Here is a 15,596-nt window from a genome sequence, read left to right as displayed (position 1 = left end):
TTGAGAGAGAATTGTTTAACTTTTCCTGTTCCTGAACAGTGTAAATCATAAAAGGTATTGCTGAATATGGATATAAAGCACATTTGAAGTTGATAATCTTAGTGGTTTTATAACACTGTGTTTTTATCTGTGGTAAGTGCTTACAGAACATTCACTTAACAAGAAATTGTTGGATCTGTGGGAAATCAGGACTTTTTTTGGATACATGTGATTGAAAATCCTAATCTATTGCCCTTTGTCATATGTGATCCTTGCATAATAGAAAATGAAATTTAAAAATTGACTCATTAGACTTGTTTAAGTTTTTAAGTATTATGTTAAAAAAAAGCTCCTGCCTTTTCTGTTAAAACATACAGGCTGTGTTCAGAATCCTTGGATTCTGCTTTAAATGTTCTGGCTCGAGCATTGGAAAACAACAAAGACAATCCAGAAATTTGGTGCCATTACCTTAGATTGTTCTCAAAAAGAGGAACCAAGGATGAGGTGCAGGAAATGTGTGAAACAGCTGTTGAATATGCTCCTGATTATCAAAGCTTTTGGACTGTGAGTAGGAAAGATAACATAAGTTGTGTGAGTGTGTGTGTGTGTGTGTGTGTATTTATAATTCTATGGGTCATCTTAAATATTGATAGAGCATATGCTTTATCTGGATACAGATATAATAACTTTACTTTCAGTTTCTAGTATCCTCAGAGCCACTTCTGGATCAGGATTAATACAAAGTAAGCAAAAAGAAACCATTTAGTGAAGAGGTGATTTTTGATGTTAATGTTATTGGTTAGCAAAAAATATGAAATTATTAAATATTTTGCACTTAACTAACACAGTTTTAGTTTGGACAAAGTTAAGTGTAGTTTTTTGCAAAACACCTCAAAAATTTTTTTCTTTTAAATTGCTTGTATAAAATTATGGATGCCAAGAAATAATTTGGTCTCTTCATTCTTTATGGAAATAGTTGTAGTTTACAATCAACACTAATATTAAACCTTGCCAAAATACAAAGATTTGGTTGAAAAAAAAATGAGTTCTTCTTTCTCCAAGAATAGGATATTTTCCACCCAGACTTAAAGTTATAATTGATCCACTTATGAAATAAGTATTTACTAATATCTGAACTTTTATTAGCTAAACTCAGGAATTATTAGATTCAGATTATGTTTTCAGATAAATCTGTTGCTATCAGATATATCATTTGTTTGCTAACTGAAATTCAGAACCAAATAGATTTGGATAACGTGGTATCTTTTAAAATGAATGAATTTGCTACTCTAACTCTTACTGTCTGAGCTCAGGTACTGAATAGATTTGAACAGTAAAGGATGCTTGATTTTTGACCTGGAGCCTTGTACCAAAGTTAATGCTATTGATCACCACAAGATTTTATAGGGTATGGAATATTCAAAAGATTTAATGTTTTTCCTTGAATTTGTTTGGTCTTCAATGTGTTTTGCCATACATTTCTAATATAAATGCCATCTCAGATTGTTATACAGTCACACACCTAAGCAACGCAAATTGTATATGATCATAAACGTAAACTTTTGGATATCCATCATAGCCTTGCTGCAATTTACCTTTAGAATCAGGTAAAGAGAGATGAAATTGCTTCAGTGATGACTCTGAGAGTACATCTGTATTGTTTTAGTTTTCATCTGATTCCACTTTGCAACATGTGATAGAAGGGGAAATCTAGGTTATAATACTGGAAAATGGGTTTATACATTTTTTAATTATCCTTTTTATAGAAACTGAAGATTTGGTATGAGACAGTTTCTTAATGAAATGTGACAAATCTGTAGTTTTAGTTTATTCCTATAAAGCAAGATTAACATATGAAATCCCTTTGGGCAGTTTCTACACCTAGAGAGTACCTTTGAAGAAAAGGATTACGTATGTGGGAGAATGATGGAATTTCTGATGGGAGCAGCCAAGCGGGAAACATCAGATATTCTGTCCTTTCAGCTTTTAGAGGCTCTTTTCTTTAGAGTTCAGCTGCACATATTTACTGGAAGATGTCAAAGTGCACTAGCAATTTTACAGGTAAACATTTATTATAGCATTTAATTATATTTTGTAGAAAAAATTTAAAAGGTCTAAAACATTACAGGTAGCATTATTTAAGAGTGAGAGCACAGCTTTTGGATTTGAATCCTTGTTTTGCTGCTTACTAGTAAATTGTGTAATGTTACATTTATGACTTTATTTGCTCATTTGCTTGGTAGGGGTAATATAAGGTTTAAATAAGGTTTATAAAGTTTAAATGAAAATATTGTGTGTTAAGTACCTACCAGATAAACTTCAAGATTCAAACCATAAGGGAAAAAAAATCAGTCTATAATGGAAATCATCTTATGTGAGTGTGGTTTTTAAAATTATTTTTTTACTGTTTTGTTTTTACCTTATTAAAGTGTCAAGACACTTAAAATGTACAAGTAAATTCAATGTTTTCCATTAATTATGCCATATATCTTAGCATAGTGAAATTATGTTCATCTGGTATTGACATCTCTAAAGAATTTTTTCATTAAAAAATTAGTGACTATTAAAATTAACACTTATTTACCTTTATGTTTAACTCATCGTGTGTGAGAAGTCATTTTTTAAAAAAACACTTTCAGATTATTTTTTCATTTTACCTAGAATGCATTGAAATCGACTAATGATGGAATAATAGCTGAATACCTTAAACCAAGTGATCGATGTTTTGCTTGGCTGGCCTACATACATCTTATTGAATTCAACATTCTCCCTTCAAAATTTTATGATCCATCTAATGCCAATCCTTCAAGAATTGTTAACACAGAATCATTTGTAATGCCATGGCAAGCAGTTCAGGATGTAAAGACTAATCCTGACATGTTGTTAGCAGTTTTTGAAGGTAAGTATAAATGTTTACAAATTATAACATCAACTGGTACACATTATAACATCAATGTTTAGAAAATTAAGCACCGATTATTATGATTCTTCATAATTAAGTGAAACAAATTTGTATCTATATATTGCAAGTTGTAGTTTCACAATTTATTGTGTAAATATTTAAAAAATTAAGGATTGAATCAGATAAGATGGGCATTGGCATCTATGAAAACCAAGAACTACATTATATAATTTATTTTTCTGATTATGACAAAGGAAATCAGTTAAATTATATAATATAGATCATATAGGTTTGATGAGTTGATTGAATCAGAGAACTAGGTTTTGTTTTTTTTTTTTTTTAGCAATCCATTAAGATAGAAGTTTAAGAGGATATGTCTTGTCTTTTCAATTAATTTTTTTCTCTATTAGTCAGTGACTTTGATTTTACTAAGTGATATGTCTGCTGTGAAACACATACAAGGTATAAAGCCTGTTCCTTTCTAAAAGAAGTGTATAGCCTAGTCAGAAGATGCAAGATAAAATCTATTCCTTTGATATAATTACTAAACATACAAGGCCATATAACTATATTAGTGTATAGTTTAAATTGTATGCTACAGAAAAGACTAGGATCTGTGATTTATAGAATTATTTGGTACAGGCTATGAACCCAAAGGGAAGAGATTATTGTAGGTTGGCATGATCAAGGACGTCTTCATAGAAAAATTGGGACTTGAAGCTGGACCTTTAAGCACAGCTATGATTTGACATAGTGGGTCCCCTCAAAGATGGGGCCAGGGTGACCCTTATTTATCTCTATATTTCTGAGGGCCTATAAGAATGTCTGATATTAAGTGCTTAGTAAATGTTTGTTGAATAACACAGTGAAGACAGGATAAAAAAGAAAGGTCATTTTTGTTAAGGGAGCTAAGTAAACAAAAAGCAATAAGTAGATAGGAATTTATGCCGTGCATTTGAAGGGGGATTGGAAGAAGGGATAATCACTATCAAAGTGAGAATTCTGTGCTAGACAGTAGTGGGATTAAGCTTGATAAATGGAATGATACCAGATTGTCAAGAACTTTGAAAGTATGGTAGACTTGATGATAGCAGTAGAGGTTTCATATAAAGATATGAATCCTTATATTTGAACCCAGAACACAATTTCAAATTGATGACATTAACTTTGAAACTCTAAATCTGAGAAATCATACTACCATTGGTCAAGGAGGAAATGGTGACAGTTATGCAAAGTAAAACACTGTACCATTCCGTAAGAAGCAACAGGATTAATGAAATCTTTACAAGGGGAAAAGTGAGTTTTGAGGAAGCAAGGAAAGGATCTAGTTTAGAGGGGAATTTCGTAAATGGCTATTGGACAGCAGAGCAAGACTTTTGCAGTGGTCAGGGAAAAATAAGATAATTTATTCTGTGATTTTTTTTTTTTTTTTTTTTTTTTTTTAGGTGAGTTTTAAGGAATTTAGGATAATTGCAGGGACACTTGCTTAAGCAAAAGCATTGATACAAGAGCTCGTGTGGGATGGTTTTATTCTTGCCAGGAAAATTGAGGGAAAGGGATTGGATTTTAGGATTTGGGAGATTATTTTAATTACTTCCTTTGGATAAAAGCCAGGAGCTCAACAAAAATGAATAAGATGATGGGCAAGCAAAAGGATAGGTCATTTTTTCCCATTGGTCTCTCAGAATAGAAGTAACACCGTCTCATAATTCATTTTATGTTCGATTCATGTTGTGATGTTTTTGGATAGATGCAGTGAAAGCTTGCACAGATGAAAGCCTTACTATTGAGGAAAAAATAGAGGCTTGTCTTCCACTTTACACAAACATGATTGTGCTGCACCAGCTCCTAGAGAGGTAAAACCTAATTGCCAAGCAGCTAACCTTGTGTTAAAAATTGATCGTTTCATGTGTTTAGGCTTTTTTTTTCTTGTTAAGGTATGAGGCTGCAGTGGAGCTTTGTAAATGTTTGTTGGAATCATGTCCCATGAACTGCCAATTGTTGGAAGCCCTTGTTGCTTTATATTTGCAAACAAATCAGCATGACAAAGCCAGGGCAGTGTGGCTTACTGCATTTGAGAAAAATCCTCAGAATGCAGAGGTTTTTTATCATATGTGCAAATTCTTCATCTTGCAGGTAAAAAAATGTCTCATAATTCTTAAATATGATGTTTTTGTGTTTCAAGTTTCCTTTTTATCAGCCTATCCAAGAAGCATTTCCTGGTCCTTTTGCCCTTCGCAAATTGTGTTAGATATTCCTTCTCTCTCTGCCATAGTTCTATGATTGCACTTAATACAGTGCTTTGTAATTTTGTTTATAGCTGCTTTATATACAAAAGAACTTCTTGAGGGCAAGGACCATGTCTTATGTTTACAGTCCCAACACCTACCACAGTGCCAAACATGTGATAGACACTTAATAGATAACTGGTGCTTGAAATTTGAGCTTCTGATAGGTAGTATTGGATGTTAGGCTGTTTAATGGTTGGTTGAATTTAATTCGGGAAGTATAATATAGAAGTTATTTGAATGTGTCTCAAACACCACCTCTACCCCTCACCCACCCAAGAAACTTAATCAATATTTTTTAAAGTGTTTTTTTCCTCCCTTGAAATGTTTTAATTAAACACTGTAAGCCTGATGTATATCCCCCTCCCTCTTTTAAAAATAGAATCGAGGCGATAATCTTCTTCCATTTTTGCGGAAATTTATTGCATCCTTCTTTAAACCCGGGTTTGAGAAGTATAATAACTTGGATCTGTTTCGGTAAGTTATAGAACTCTTGATTTGTAGAGGAATGAGAGATAGTACAGTTCAGTGGAAAGATTACAGTTATTTTGTGTATTTGATTACATTTTAGACTTTTAAAAAAATACACCACTGTTATGAGGGCAGTAGAATAAATAGAATAATAAAAATGGAAACAAGATACAAATTTTTTTTTTTTTTACATTCTTTAGATTAAAGATACTTTGCAAAATAAGGTTAATGGTAACACTGCTGTGACTCATTCTTTTACATTATTTTTATTATTAATTTTATCACTTAATGCTATAGCAACTAATTATCCTGAGACAATCTCAGTAATTTTTGGAAAAAAAATGTGTTTTCATTTATTTGTTTGGTGATCTGAAGTGGATGTAAATAATAAGCCTTTTTCTCTTTTTTTTTAATTCCAAAAAGAACTGCTCTGGCCTGTGAAATGTTAAGTAGAGTTTCAGAGAGAATTCTTTTCTCAACCATCAGTTTCTCAGTGGCTCATACAGAGCTCTGTATTTACTGTCTTTATTTGTTTTACTTAGAGTTCTTGTTCCAGCTGTAGTAAGAGGCCACAGCAGAATATGAAGAATGGTTGTTTGTGGAGGCTTTTAAAATTCTCCTCCTTCCTCCCCCTCATCTCTCTACAGGGGTCGGCAAACTATGTTTTAGATTTGCAGGCTGTATGGTCTATCACTACTTTAAACAACTCAGCTTTGTTGTTGCAGTGAGAAAGCAGCCATAGACAATATGTAAATGAATGGGCTTGGCTGTGTTTCAATAAAACTATATTTACAAAAATAGGTATAGTTTGACCCTAAGTAAAATAGTATCAAAAGGAATATATTTTATTGTGACATACGCTATTATTTTATGTTAAAAAGGACTCAGAGAAGGAAGACCTAAGCTAGATATCTCCCAAAAAAATTTCTTATGGAAAATATTGATGAGTGAAAATAAAATCTTTGTTTTATGTTAGCAAGTCTAATGCTTACAAATACATATTTTTCTTTTCTTCAGTGTTCCTTTCCTACTCCCCTTTCCATACCCTGATAGCAGTGTTATATGAAAACAGATTTTAAAAAATAACCCAAATTTTATTAAGTAAGTGGTCCATCTGCCCCAGAATTTTTTGTGAACATGGTAGTTTTATTTGAGATTTGGGGTCACTTTTCCTTCTAAGACCTAGATCTTTATATTTGTCCTTTTAATGTGGCAAGTTTATTGACAGTGATTTTAGTGCCCTTCCTGAAATTCTTTCTGCTCTGCCACATCCAGATTAATATCTTACAAATAATTACAAATGAAATAATTTTAAATGCAAATTAATAGAAAAGGATGAAACTATAAGGAATTTATAGCTTCCCCATACTCAATTTCTCCCTTGTTTAAATTAGTTTCCTTTAACTTCTCAAACTCAGGCAAAGGACTAATTCAAGGCTGAACCAAACTCTTTACAGACTTGCTGGTTCTGGTCTTCCCTTAGGCATGGAGGTAATTGGTTTAGCTTAAAAGAATATGCTGCCAGTTTCTGCCTTGGTAACTAATCAAAGATCTTCAGATCTTGATCTCAGCTTAATTAAGCAGAACAAATAAGAGTCAACAAAAATTTGAAAAATGGGTTGCCTGTAAATATTCTCATTGTTTACTGAGTCTTCTTGCTTTATTAAATTCTTTTGTGGAAGTAGTCAAAATTCATAACTAACAAGAATTAGAAAAAAGTGTCCAGTGTATAGTTTATTTAGACAATATTAAAACCCTTGTTTCCACAAAGATTGTGCATTTATGTTAATGTAGAAAGTCTTTTGAGTCATATTAGGAGAATGGCAATAGATAATTTTTGCATTGCCATACTTACTGTATATAGATATAAATATAATCAAAATATATTAATAGGAGAAATCAGTGCTCTTAATCAGTTTAAAATGCTTTTAAAATTTCACGAGTAGAAATTGTAAAGCAGAGTACTTAGCACTATATTTACCTAGTGTTAAATTCTATCAATTCTCTGTGACATTTAGTATAAAGATAATGAGCAGAAAGAACTAAATAGGGTAATTTTCATGTGTTTCAAATCAATTTGAAGATTAAGTGGATAGCCAGAAAAGTTAATTTGGGGATTTCATTTACTGTACTTAAGTTAGCCTAGTGATTGTAGTTTTATAAATATTTGAAATCATCTCTTTAGACCCCCTCAGTTTTCAGTTGAGGAAACTAAAATTCTTTGAAGTTAAATGATTAACTCATGGAAATATAGCTAGTTATTGTGATAAAGTCAGGAGGATAACCTGACTTCTAGGTGTCCCATTTCTTTCTATTCTTGTGTTTGTCTCCCAGTCTGTCTAATCCATTAAAACTTATTCCTTTGCAATCATTTTAAAATCCAAGGTAAATAGTTGTACTAGGTTGTCATTTTTGAGATCAATGTATTTCCTTTAAAAACATTATTTTTGAAGGGGCTGTTAAGTATTATACACACAGAGATTCAAATACATTGGGAGGAAAACTGAATTAGTCAAAGTCAAATAGATTTCTTTACTGATCGACTTTTAGGGCCTTTGATATCCTATTGTGTACTGTGGCTTTTCTAGAAGAAGGTATAATTTGTAATATTTCCCAACTTTATTTGATCCTAGTCCTCTTTTTGACAAGTGTCTTATGGGCCAATGTGTTATAGAATATGCTTTGAAATCATGTCTAAGATTAAACCTAAATGGGGGAGGGGCATGTTTGTGAGAGATTATTTTCAGATATGAGGTTTTGTTAAAAAAAAAAAAAACCTTTTTTACAAGTATGTACAGGTTTTGTGAGAAAATGTCAGATACTTGGTAGTCTCTTTTTTTAAAATTAGGTTTAGTTAGAGGATTATGGTGATTTCTTTAATTTTGGAGATAGAATAAAAACTTCATTTTAGGAAGGGAGTTACTCATGTAGGTATAAAACAATAAAATTTTCAGTGAATATGTGATCCTGGAGATGTGACCGAAGAGGTGTGGTATATATGTGAAAAGAAGGTCTTACTACTTTCTAAAAATAATTCAATGAAATTTAAGGACTTAAAAAAATTATAATTTGTGTGTACATAGGCATAATTTCAAACAATGTTGGGTTTTTTTTTCAGGTATCTTTTAAATATCCCAGGACCTCTTGACATTCCATCTCGTTTATGTAAAGGGAATTTTGATGATGACGTGTTTAACCACCAAGTTCCTTATTTGTGGCTGATTTACTGGTGAGATATTATCTACTGTGGAAAGATGTTGCATACTAGGCCTGAATTTGCTATTTATTACTGAATTACACTATGTTAAAATTAACCTGATGTTAAAGTCATTGAAGCAAAATTGAAGTGATGCTAAGGTTTAATACATGCTAAAGAAGAAAGATCAAAAGAGGGACTCCATTGTTAGAGTATTTGTAATGTTTAAAATATACTTTGTCATTCCTTTACCTAATAGTATTGAATGGTAGACATACGTTTTCCTTCATTTTTTAAACAGCCTTTGTCATCCTCTTCAATCAAGTATTAAAGAGACAGTAGAGGCATATGAGGCAGCATTAGGGGTGGCCATGAGATCTGATATCGTACAGAAGATCTGGATGGAGTAAGTTTAGTTTCTCTTAATAAGAATGTCATTTAGGAATAAGGGGATATGGTGGGGGTAAGGGGTGATAGGCTTTCTTGGTAAGAGAATTACTGGCTTAATTATTCTAAATTACAATATTTTTCTTTTGGCAGTTATCTTGTCTTTGCCAATAATAGAGCTGCTGGATCCAGAAACAAAGTCCAAGAATTCAAATTTTTTACTGATTTAGTGAATAGATGTTTGGTTACAGTCCCTGCCCGATACCCCATTCCTTTTAGCAGTGCTGATTACTGGTCCAACTATGAATTTCATAATAGGGTAAGAACTTAAAACTTTTTTTTTAGATGTTTGTACAAAACAAAGGGACTTTTAAAATGACAGCAAAACTATGATTTTATGTCAAGGGTACTTTTCCTAGGATCCTTTCCTAGCATTCGCTATTATTCTTGGCCATGTTTCTTACTTATCTCTTCAAAGTCTAGCAACAGAGCCCTTGAAGGCTCGATTAAGATATACATATTGATTATGTTGTATTTTAAAAACTTAACACTGAAGCAAAATTGAAGGGATGTTAAGGTTTAATACATATTAATGAAGAGAGATCAAACAAAACATTCTATTGTGATAGTATCTATGATATTTTACTTAAGTAGTTGAAAATTTTACTGAATGAAATTCTGTAACTTTAAGTAAGAATGAACTTATACATTGTACCTAGTCTTCTTGCTAATATTTTGACAAGTCATTATAGCCATACACAGGTCATAAGAAATACCGAAATCAGGTGTTTAGAATTTTAAGAGTAGATGCTGATTAATGATATATTTATAAGGTTCTCTTTTTTTTTTTAAATTCATTTTCAGAGACCCCTTTTAGTCAGTGCAATGTAGGCTAAAAAGCTCCTACTAAAGCTCAGTGTAGACTAAAACTGTTTATGGGTTTGTTTTTTTTTTGTTTTATTTTGTTTTTTTGTGGGGTGATTTTGTTGCTAATGGGGATAACGAATTATTATGCTTTGTACTTCTATGCCATTCTTTATCCCAGGATCTCAAACCACTTTATGGACATTAAGTCATTTACACACGGGCATTCCATGAGCAAGATGTGGCAGGTATTATTAGCCCATGACTTGCCCAGCTATACAGCAAGTAAAGGTAGACTCAGGAATGAAAACCCGGACTCCTGGCTTCTTGTCAGTGTTCTGTCCATGGCTCTCATCACTAGACCATAATTTCCTAATTCATATCTGGAAAGTCACTAATAAAATTAATGGTAGGAACTATAACTCACATCATACATTATTGTAATTTATACATTCACATCTCAAAGACCATTTTGGTTTTCTCATTAAAACACATAGGTAATTGGATTTCACATTTTGGTTGCATTCATTTTTCCCCCCCTCAACCTTTACAGGTTATTTTCTTTTATTTGAGCTGCGTTCCAAAGACCCAGCATTCCAAAACCTTGGAACGGTTTTGCTCAATTATGCCAACTAATTCTGGACTTGCACTGAGGTAAGAAAAAGTAAAATTCTTTGGTTCCTCAGCTCAGTAGTATAGGTTCTTTATATAAAATTATTCTTGAAAACTCGGTAAGAACAGTCTGTTCTTCCACTGTGTTCTCATGGATCTATACCATTTCTGAGTTTTGTTAAGCACTATGTAGCTATTCAACATGGCTATACAGGAGTCAGTGTAAAAAATCTGGTCGATTCAGAAAACTGCAGGTTATAAGGGGGCAATTAGTTCCCTAAGCACACACCATCTGTCTGTAGCAATTGCATTGTAAGTAGTATGCATGTTTAACATGGCAGAGGAATATTACTTAAGAGGTTTTCATATTTTCACATAGGTCATTTGCTCTCAAATATTGGCATACATTAAAATCTACTGGGATGCTCATTTAAAATGTAGATTCCTGAGCTTGAATCCTCAAACCACATTTCTGAAGCACTGATTTAGGAATTTATTTCATACATTCAATCAGAAGGAGATTTCTGAGCATTTCTTTGTATTAAATAGTTTCTCTGCTCTAATTGAGTAAACCTATTTTCACTCTCAAGAATTGTGCTTTTTAATTCAAAAAGGTACCTGGCACACTAGTGGTTTGGCTTCCACTTGTGCAGTCATTTCTACTATGTCAGTTGTATCTTGTGGTTGTAAGTTTATTTTATGGTTAATAAGATGCCCAAAATATTTATCAAATATTACCCTGTGTTTTAAAGGAATATTTTACCTAGCATGTATGCAGGAAAAATGGTATAAGTGTTTGAAAGGCTGTAACAAAAATAACTGTAGTGAATTATTATATAATTAAATTTCTTAGCAGGCATACTAATCTGTAAAAGCTTAAGTAATTTGAATTATGAAACATTACCTTTGATGAAAGTATAAAATAAAAAATGTCATATTTTGACTAGTTTCTATTATGATAGGCATTTTTGAATCTAGGCAGTTTAATTGTTGGTTTTGTTGGTAAATTCTCACCTCTGTGTTTTGATTTCCTTGTGGTCATCCCTATCTTTTTTTTTTTTTTGAGACAGAGTCTCGCTCTGTTGCCCAGGCTAGAGTGAGTGCCGTGGCGTCAGCCTAGCTCACAGCAACCTCAAACTCCTGGGCTCAAGATCCTACTGCCTCAGCCTCCCAAGTAGCTGGGACTACAGGCATGTGCCACCATGCCTGGTTAATTTTTTCTATATATATTTTTAGTTGGCCAGATAATTTCTTTCTATTTTTTAGTAGAGACAGAGTCTCGCTCTTGCTCAGGCTGGTCTTGAACTCCTGACCTCAAGCAACCCACCCGCCTCGGCCTCCCAGAGTGCTAGGATTACAGGCGTGAGCCACTGCGCCTGGCCATCCCTATCTCTTTTTTTCAGGAGTATAAAGAACTTAATATTTAGTTACTATACTTACACTGTAATTCAAGAAACATTCAAGATTGAGCATACTATAAGAAAGAAAAATACCAGGAAATTGCATTAATATATCAAGTCATTACTTTTAAAAAGTCTGGGGTAGAGGCAAGGAGTGTTACTTGGAGAGAATTCTTTCATGTCCTGTAGGACTAAATGGGCCTTATTTTAGTCTGTTGAAGATGAGCATGAATCTTGACTGGACTTCTTGCTAGTTTGCATATTCCTATCCCAGGATAACTTTCATAAGAGACATTCTGCAAATATTTGCTGAATAGCCTTGACGGAATTTAACTGACCAAAATTTATCCTTCGTCAAACATTCTGCTCATAGAGCACATTGTGGTTCCCTACACTTGCAATGCTTTGTTCATTTTCCTGAATGTACTTTACAGGCTACTTCAACATGAATGGGAAGAAAGCAATGTTCAGATTCTGAAACTTCAAGCCAAGATGTTTACATATAATATCCCAACATGCCTGGCCACCTGGAAAATGTAATGCAACAATCATGTTCATGTTTTTATAGCTATTGCTTTTATTTATAAGGTTTGCTCCAGACAGGTAAATCTGAAATGACATCTATTTTTTTTTTTTTTTTTTTCCTGGACAGATTGCTACTCTAATATAGATTTGTTTTTGGCACTTGCTGAGGTTTAATGCCAAGAGCAAGTTGAGTGTTCATTAATACTCACCTCTAAAAGCAAAAATGGTAGACTTTTAATTTTCCTTGAAGAAGAACATTTAGATAATACTGTTATCAAACAAATCTGTTATAGACATTTTAAGACTATCTTTTGAAATGTGGTGTTTCTCCCCATTATAGCATGATTTCTACCTTTTTAAAAAGGTGTTAGTGCCAGATATTTTTCACTAGTAATTATGAGTAATTTTTTTCATGAACGTTATTTATATTCAAAACACTGGTCTGCTTTTTCTTGTAAAGTTGATAAAAATTGTTGAATTTTTCTTTTCACTGTAGGTTATCCTCCTTGGAAGTTTAGCCTGTTACTTTCAGGAAGTTTTGTACTCAGATTCCCACAGTCAGTATTCTGCCAGTGGTGGTGTTTCATTTTGTTCAAAGATATATAAATTTTTGTTTTCCCTTTTCTATATTCCTTTTTTTCCTTAGAGCCATTGCTGCTGAGATTGTTCTAAAGGGACAAAGAGAGGTAAGCCATGATTGAATCTCAGATGGGTCACTTTTGTTTTTTTAAGTTATTCTGCCTCTGTTGTTGACTTCTCAGTTTAGAAGGATTAAAGCATAGAAGTTAACATTTCAAGAACTCTAAGTGTTTGGAAACCCCAAAACTCAACATAACCATTTTGTCTTGAATGTTGTTATATTGTGAAGAACCATTCTTTAAACAGATAGGATGGTCAAGGTGTTTTTCATCATGTTTTCTGATGGAATTGTTTGTGTATCTATCTTATAGGTCCACCGTTTATATCAGAGAGCCTTACAGAAGTTACCTCTTTGTGCATCACTGTGGAAAGATGTAATACTTTTTATCTTTTATTTTACCTTGATGTTTTCCTATAAATTTTCTGCATGTGCCATATCCATTGATGTGGTAATGCTCAAACTCTAGCTAAGTCTTACTTCTATGCTTCCCTGTCTTTTACAGCAACTCTTGTTTGAAGCATCAGAAGGAGGTAAAACTGATAACCTGAGAAAACTAGTTTCCAAGTGCCAAGAGATTGGAGTCAGCCTAAATGAGCTCTTAAATTTAAACAGTAACAAAACAGAAAGCAAGAATCACTGAACACTGGGTACAGTCAGTTCTAAGTCCTTATAATAATTGCCAAAATTATTTGAATGATTCTTCAAGATTAGGCTGATCCCTGGCTAAGGTCTGTGTAAGGCAGACAAGCATTATTGATCATATCAAGCCCCCTACAATATCCTGTCCTCAAAACCGGAAGCAATGAACATGATCCTCTTCGGTTGGATAAATGAACTTCCTGTTTGGCCTGCTTCTAGGCCCTGCCAGATTCTCATAACATCATGTACGTAAGTATAGTTCCTCAAAGTGACTGACATTTATTTTAATTTTGCTTTTTTTTTGTTTTTGTTTTTTACTTTTTCCCCTTCCTTTATGTTGTGTTATTCCTGATTCACTTGACACTCTCTGATGCCTGAGAGATTCTTGTTTGGGATTTAATTTCCAGTGCTGTGTTTACAGTAAAAAAAAAAAAAAAAAAAAAGACAAAAAAAGCAGGCAATCCCCCTTAGTTCTTCCTTTTTAAATCTTCTGAGATTCTTCATTTCAGGATTTAAAACTTAAGCAGTCCATCTTAAGGAAAGTGTAACTGCCATGGCCACAAGTCTGCTAGTTGCACTTGAATGCTCTAACAGGGTTGTTTATTGCCCTTTCTACGTTGTGGACTCCTTGCCGAGACTGTTTAACTTGAAGATTAAAGAAACTATTGCAAATGCCAGTGCATCAGAACCTAAGAGTGGTCAAATATTATGTGCAATTTTTTGTAAAGAAATTTTAATTTATAATAAAGTTTAACAGTTTAAAGAACAGTTAATATTTGAACTGCTTTGTATTGAAATACTACTTTGTAGTATTAAAATTGTTTATACACAAAATATTTTTAATATAAGTTTTTTAAAAATCTTGCTGTCTTTATTCACTTTTCACACTGGTGGGAAAAGGGTTGAAGTAGGAGATATGGATATTCACTATAATTACATTAATACTTTTTTATCCTGAAACTGCTTTCCCATTAAAAAAAAATTTCAGTGACTTTTAATTATGACAAAATAGGTCCTGTTCTGAGGACAGTGAACAGAGAAGTTTGCACTACATTAAATTCTTTGTTCTCAAAACCACAGTCTTCAGGAAGTGTCTCCCAACTATAGTTTGAATGATTTGCGTAGTGACATGCTGTCTTATGTTGAATAGCAATATGATCAAATATAAAGGAGACCATGTTTTCGTTTTGTTTTCTGTCTGTCTTGGGTGGTTTTCACCTTGGCAGAAAAAATGATAACACATGCTGCCACAAATCTGGTCTTACAGCTACATACAATCAAATTGTTGGAGGCAGAGCAGTAGCCCATGAAATACCAGACAAACTTATACATCTTTACATTTGTATAATGCTTACTCAAAACCATATTTTGAGGCCCTACTATGAGCCTACTAGACAGTATATTTGACTGTTAAGTACTGTTTGTTAGGGTCAAGAATGGAACTCATTTGTCTAGTGTTTTTTCATTTAACCAAAAAGAGAGCTGGAGGCTTACTGGTTTTTCTCAAAACTGAAGAAATTTGAGTGGAAGACAGTAATTCCAGAGGGATAGATATCCATTCCTCCATTGTATGCATTTAACTGTTTAGCCCTGGAAGGTTTGCCTGCTCTGATTATTTCAAAATAGTCGTTAGGTGCTTGGAAAATTATTTCCACTCTGTACCCCCATACAGTTTTTATGTTAACTGAAATGT

At 33.1% G+C, this 15,596-nt stretch overlaps 1 protein-coding gene across 1 annotated transcript in view; it reads left to right on the top strand.

The window, feature by feature from the left end:
• Positions 1 to 14,754, top strand: part of ZFC3H1 (zinc finger C3H1-type containing) — a 50,837-nt gene extending 36,083 nt beyond the window's left edge. Inside the window, exons 22-35 of the mRNA XM_069490041.1 lie at positions 357 to 543; positions 1,852 to 2,040; positions 2,641 to 2,878; positions 4,632 to 4,737; positions 4,819 to 5,017; positions 5,552 to 5,646; positions 8,759 to 8,869; positions 9,138 to 9,242; positions 9,377 to 9,542; positions 10,641 to 10,741; positions 12,534 to 12,635; positions 13,271 to 13,310; positions 13,575 to 13,637; positions 13,767 to 14,754. Of these exons, the coding sequence (XP_069346142.1) occupies positions 357 to 543; positions 1,852 to 2,040; positions 2,641 to 2,878; positions 4,632 to 4,737; positions 4,819 to 5,017; positions 5,552 to 5,646; positions 8,759 to 8,869; positions 9,138 to 9,242; positions 9,377 to 9,542; positions 10,641 to 10,741; positions 12,534 to 12,635; positions 13,271 to 13,310; positions 13,575 to 13,637; positions 13,767 to 13,904 (1,840 nt within the window). The 3' untranslated portion in view covers positions 13,905 to 14,754. The remainder of the gene's footprint in view (positions 1 to 356; positions 544 to 1,851; positions 2,041 to 2,640; positions 2,879 to 4,631; positions 4,738 to 4,818; positions 5,018 to 5,551; positions 5,647 to 8,758; positions 8,870 to 9,137; positions 9,243 to 9,376; positions 9,543 to 10,640; positions 10,742 to 12,533; positions 12,636 to 13,270; positions 13,311 to 13,574; positions 13,638 to 13,766) is intronic.
• The last annotated feature ends 842 nt before the right edge of the window (positions 14,755 to 15,596 follow it).

The sequence above is a fragment of the Eulemur rufifrons genome, chromosome 16 (genome assembly GCF_041146395.1).
Source record: "Eulemur rufifrons isolate Redbay chromosome 16, OSU_ERuf_1, whole genome shotgun sequence".
In the NCBI taxonomy this organism is placed as follows: domain Eukaryota; kingdom Metazoa; phylum Chordata; class Mammalia; order Primates; family Lemuridae; genus Eulemur; species Eulemur rufifrons.
Note: the sequence above shows the minus strand (reverse complement) of the source record. Positions and strands in the feature narration are given on the sequence as shown.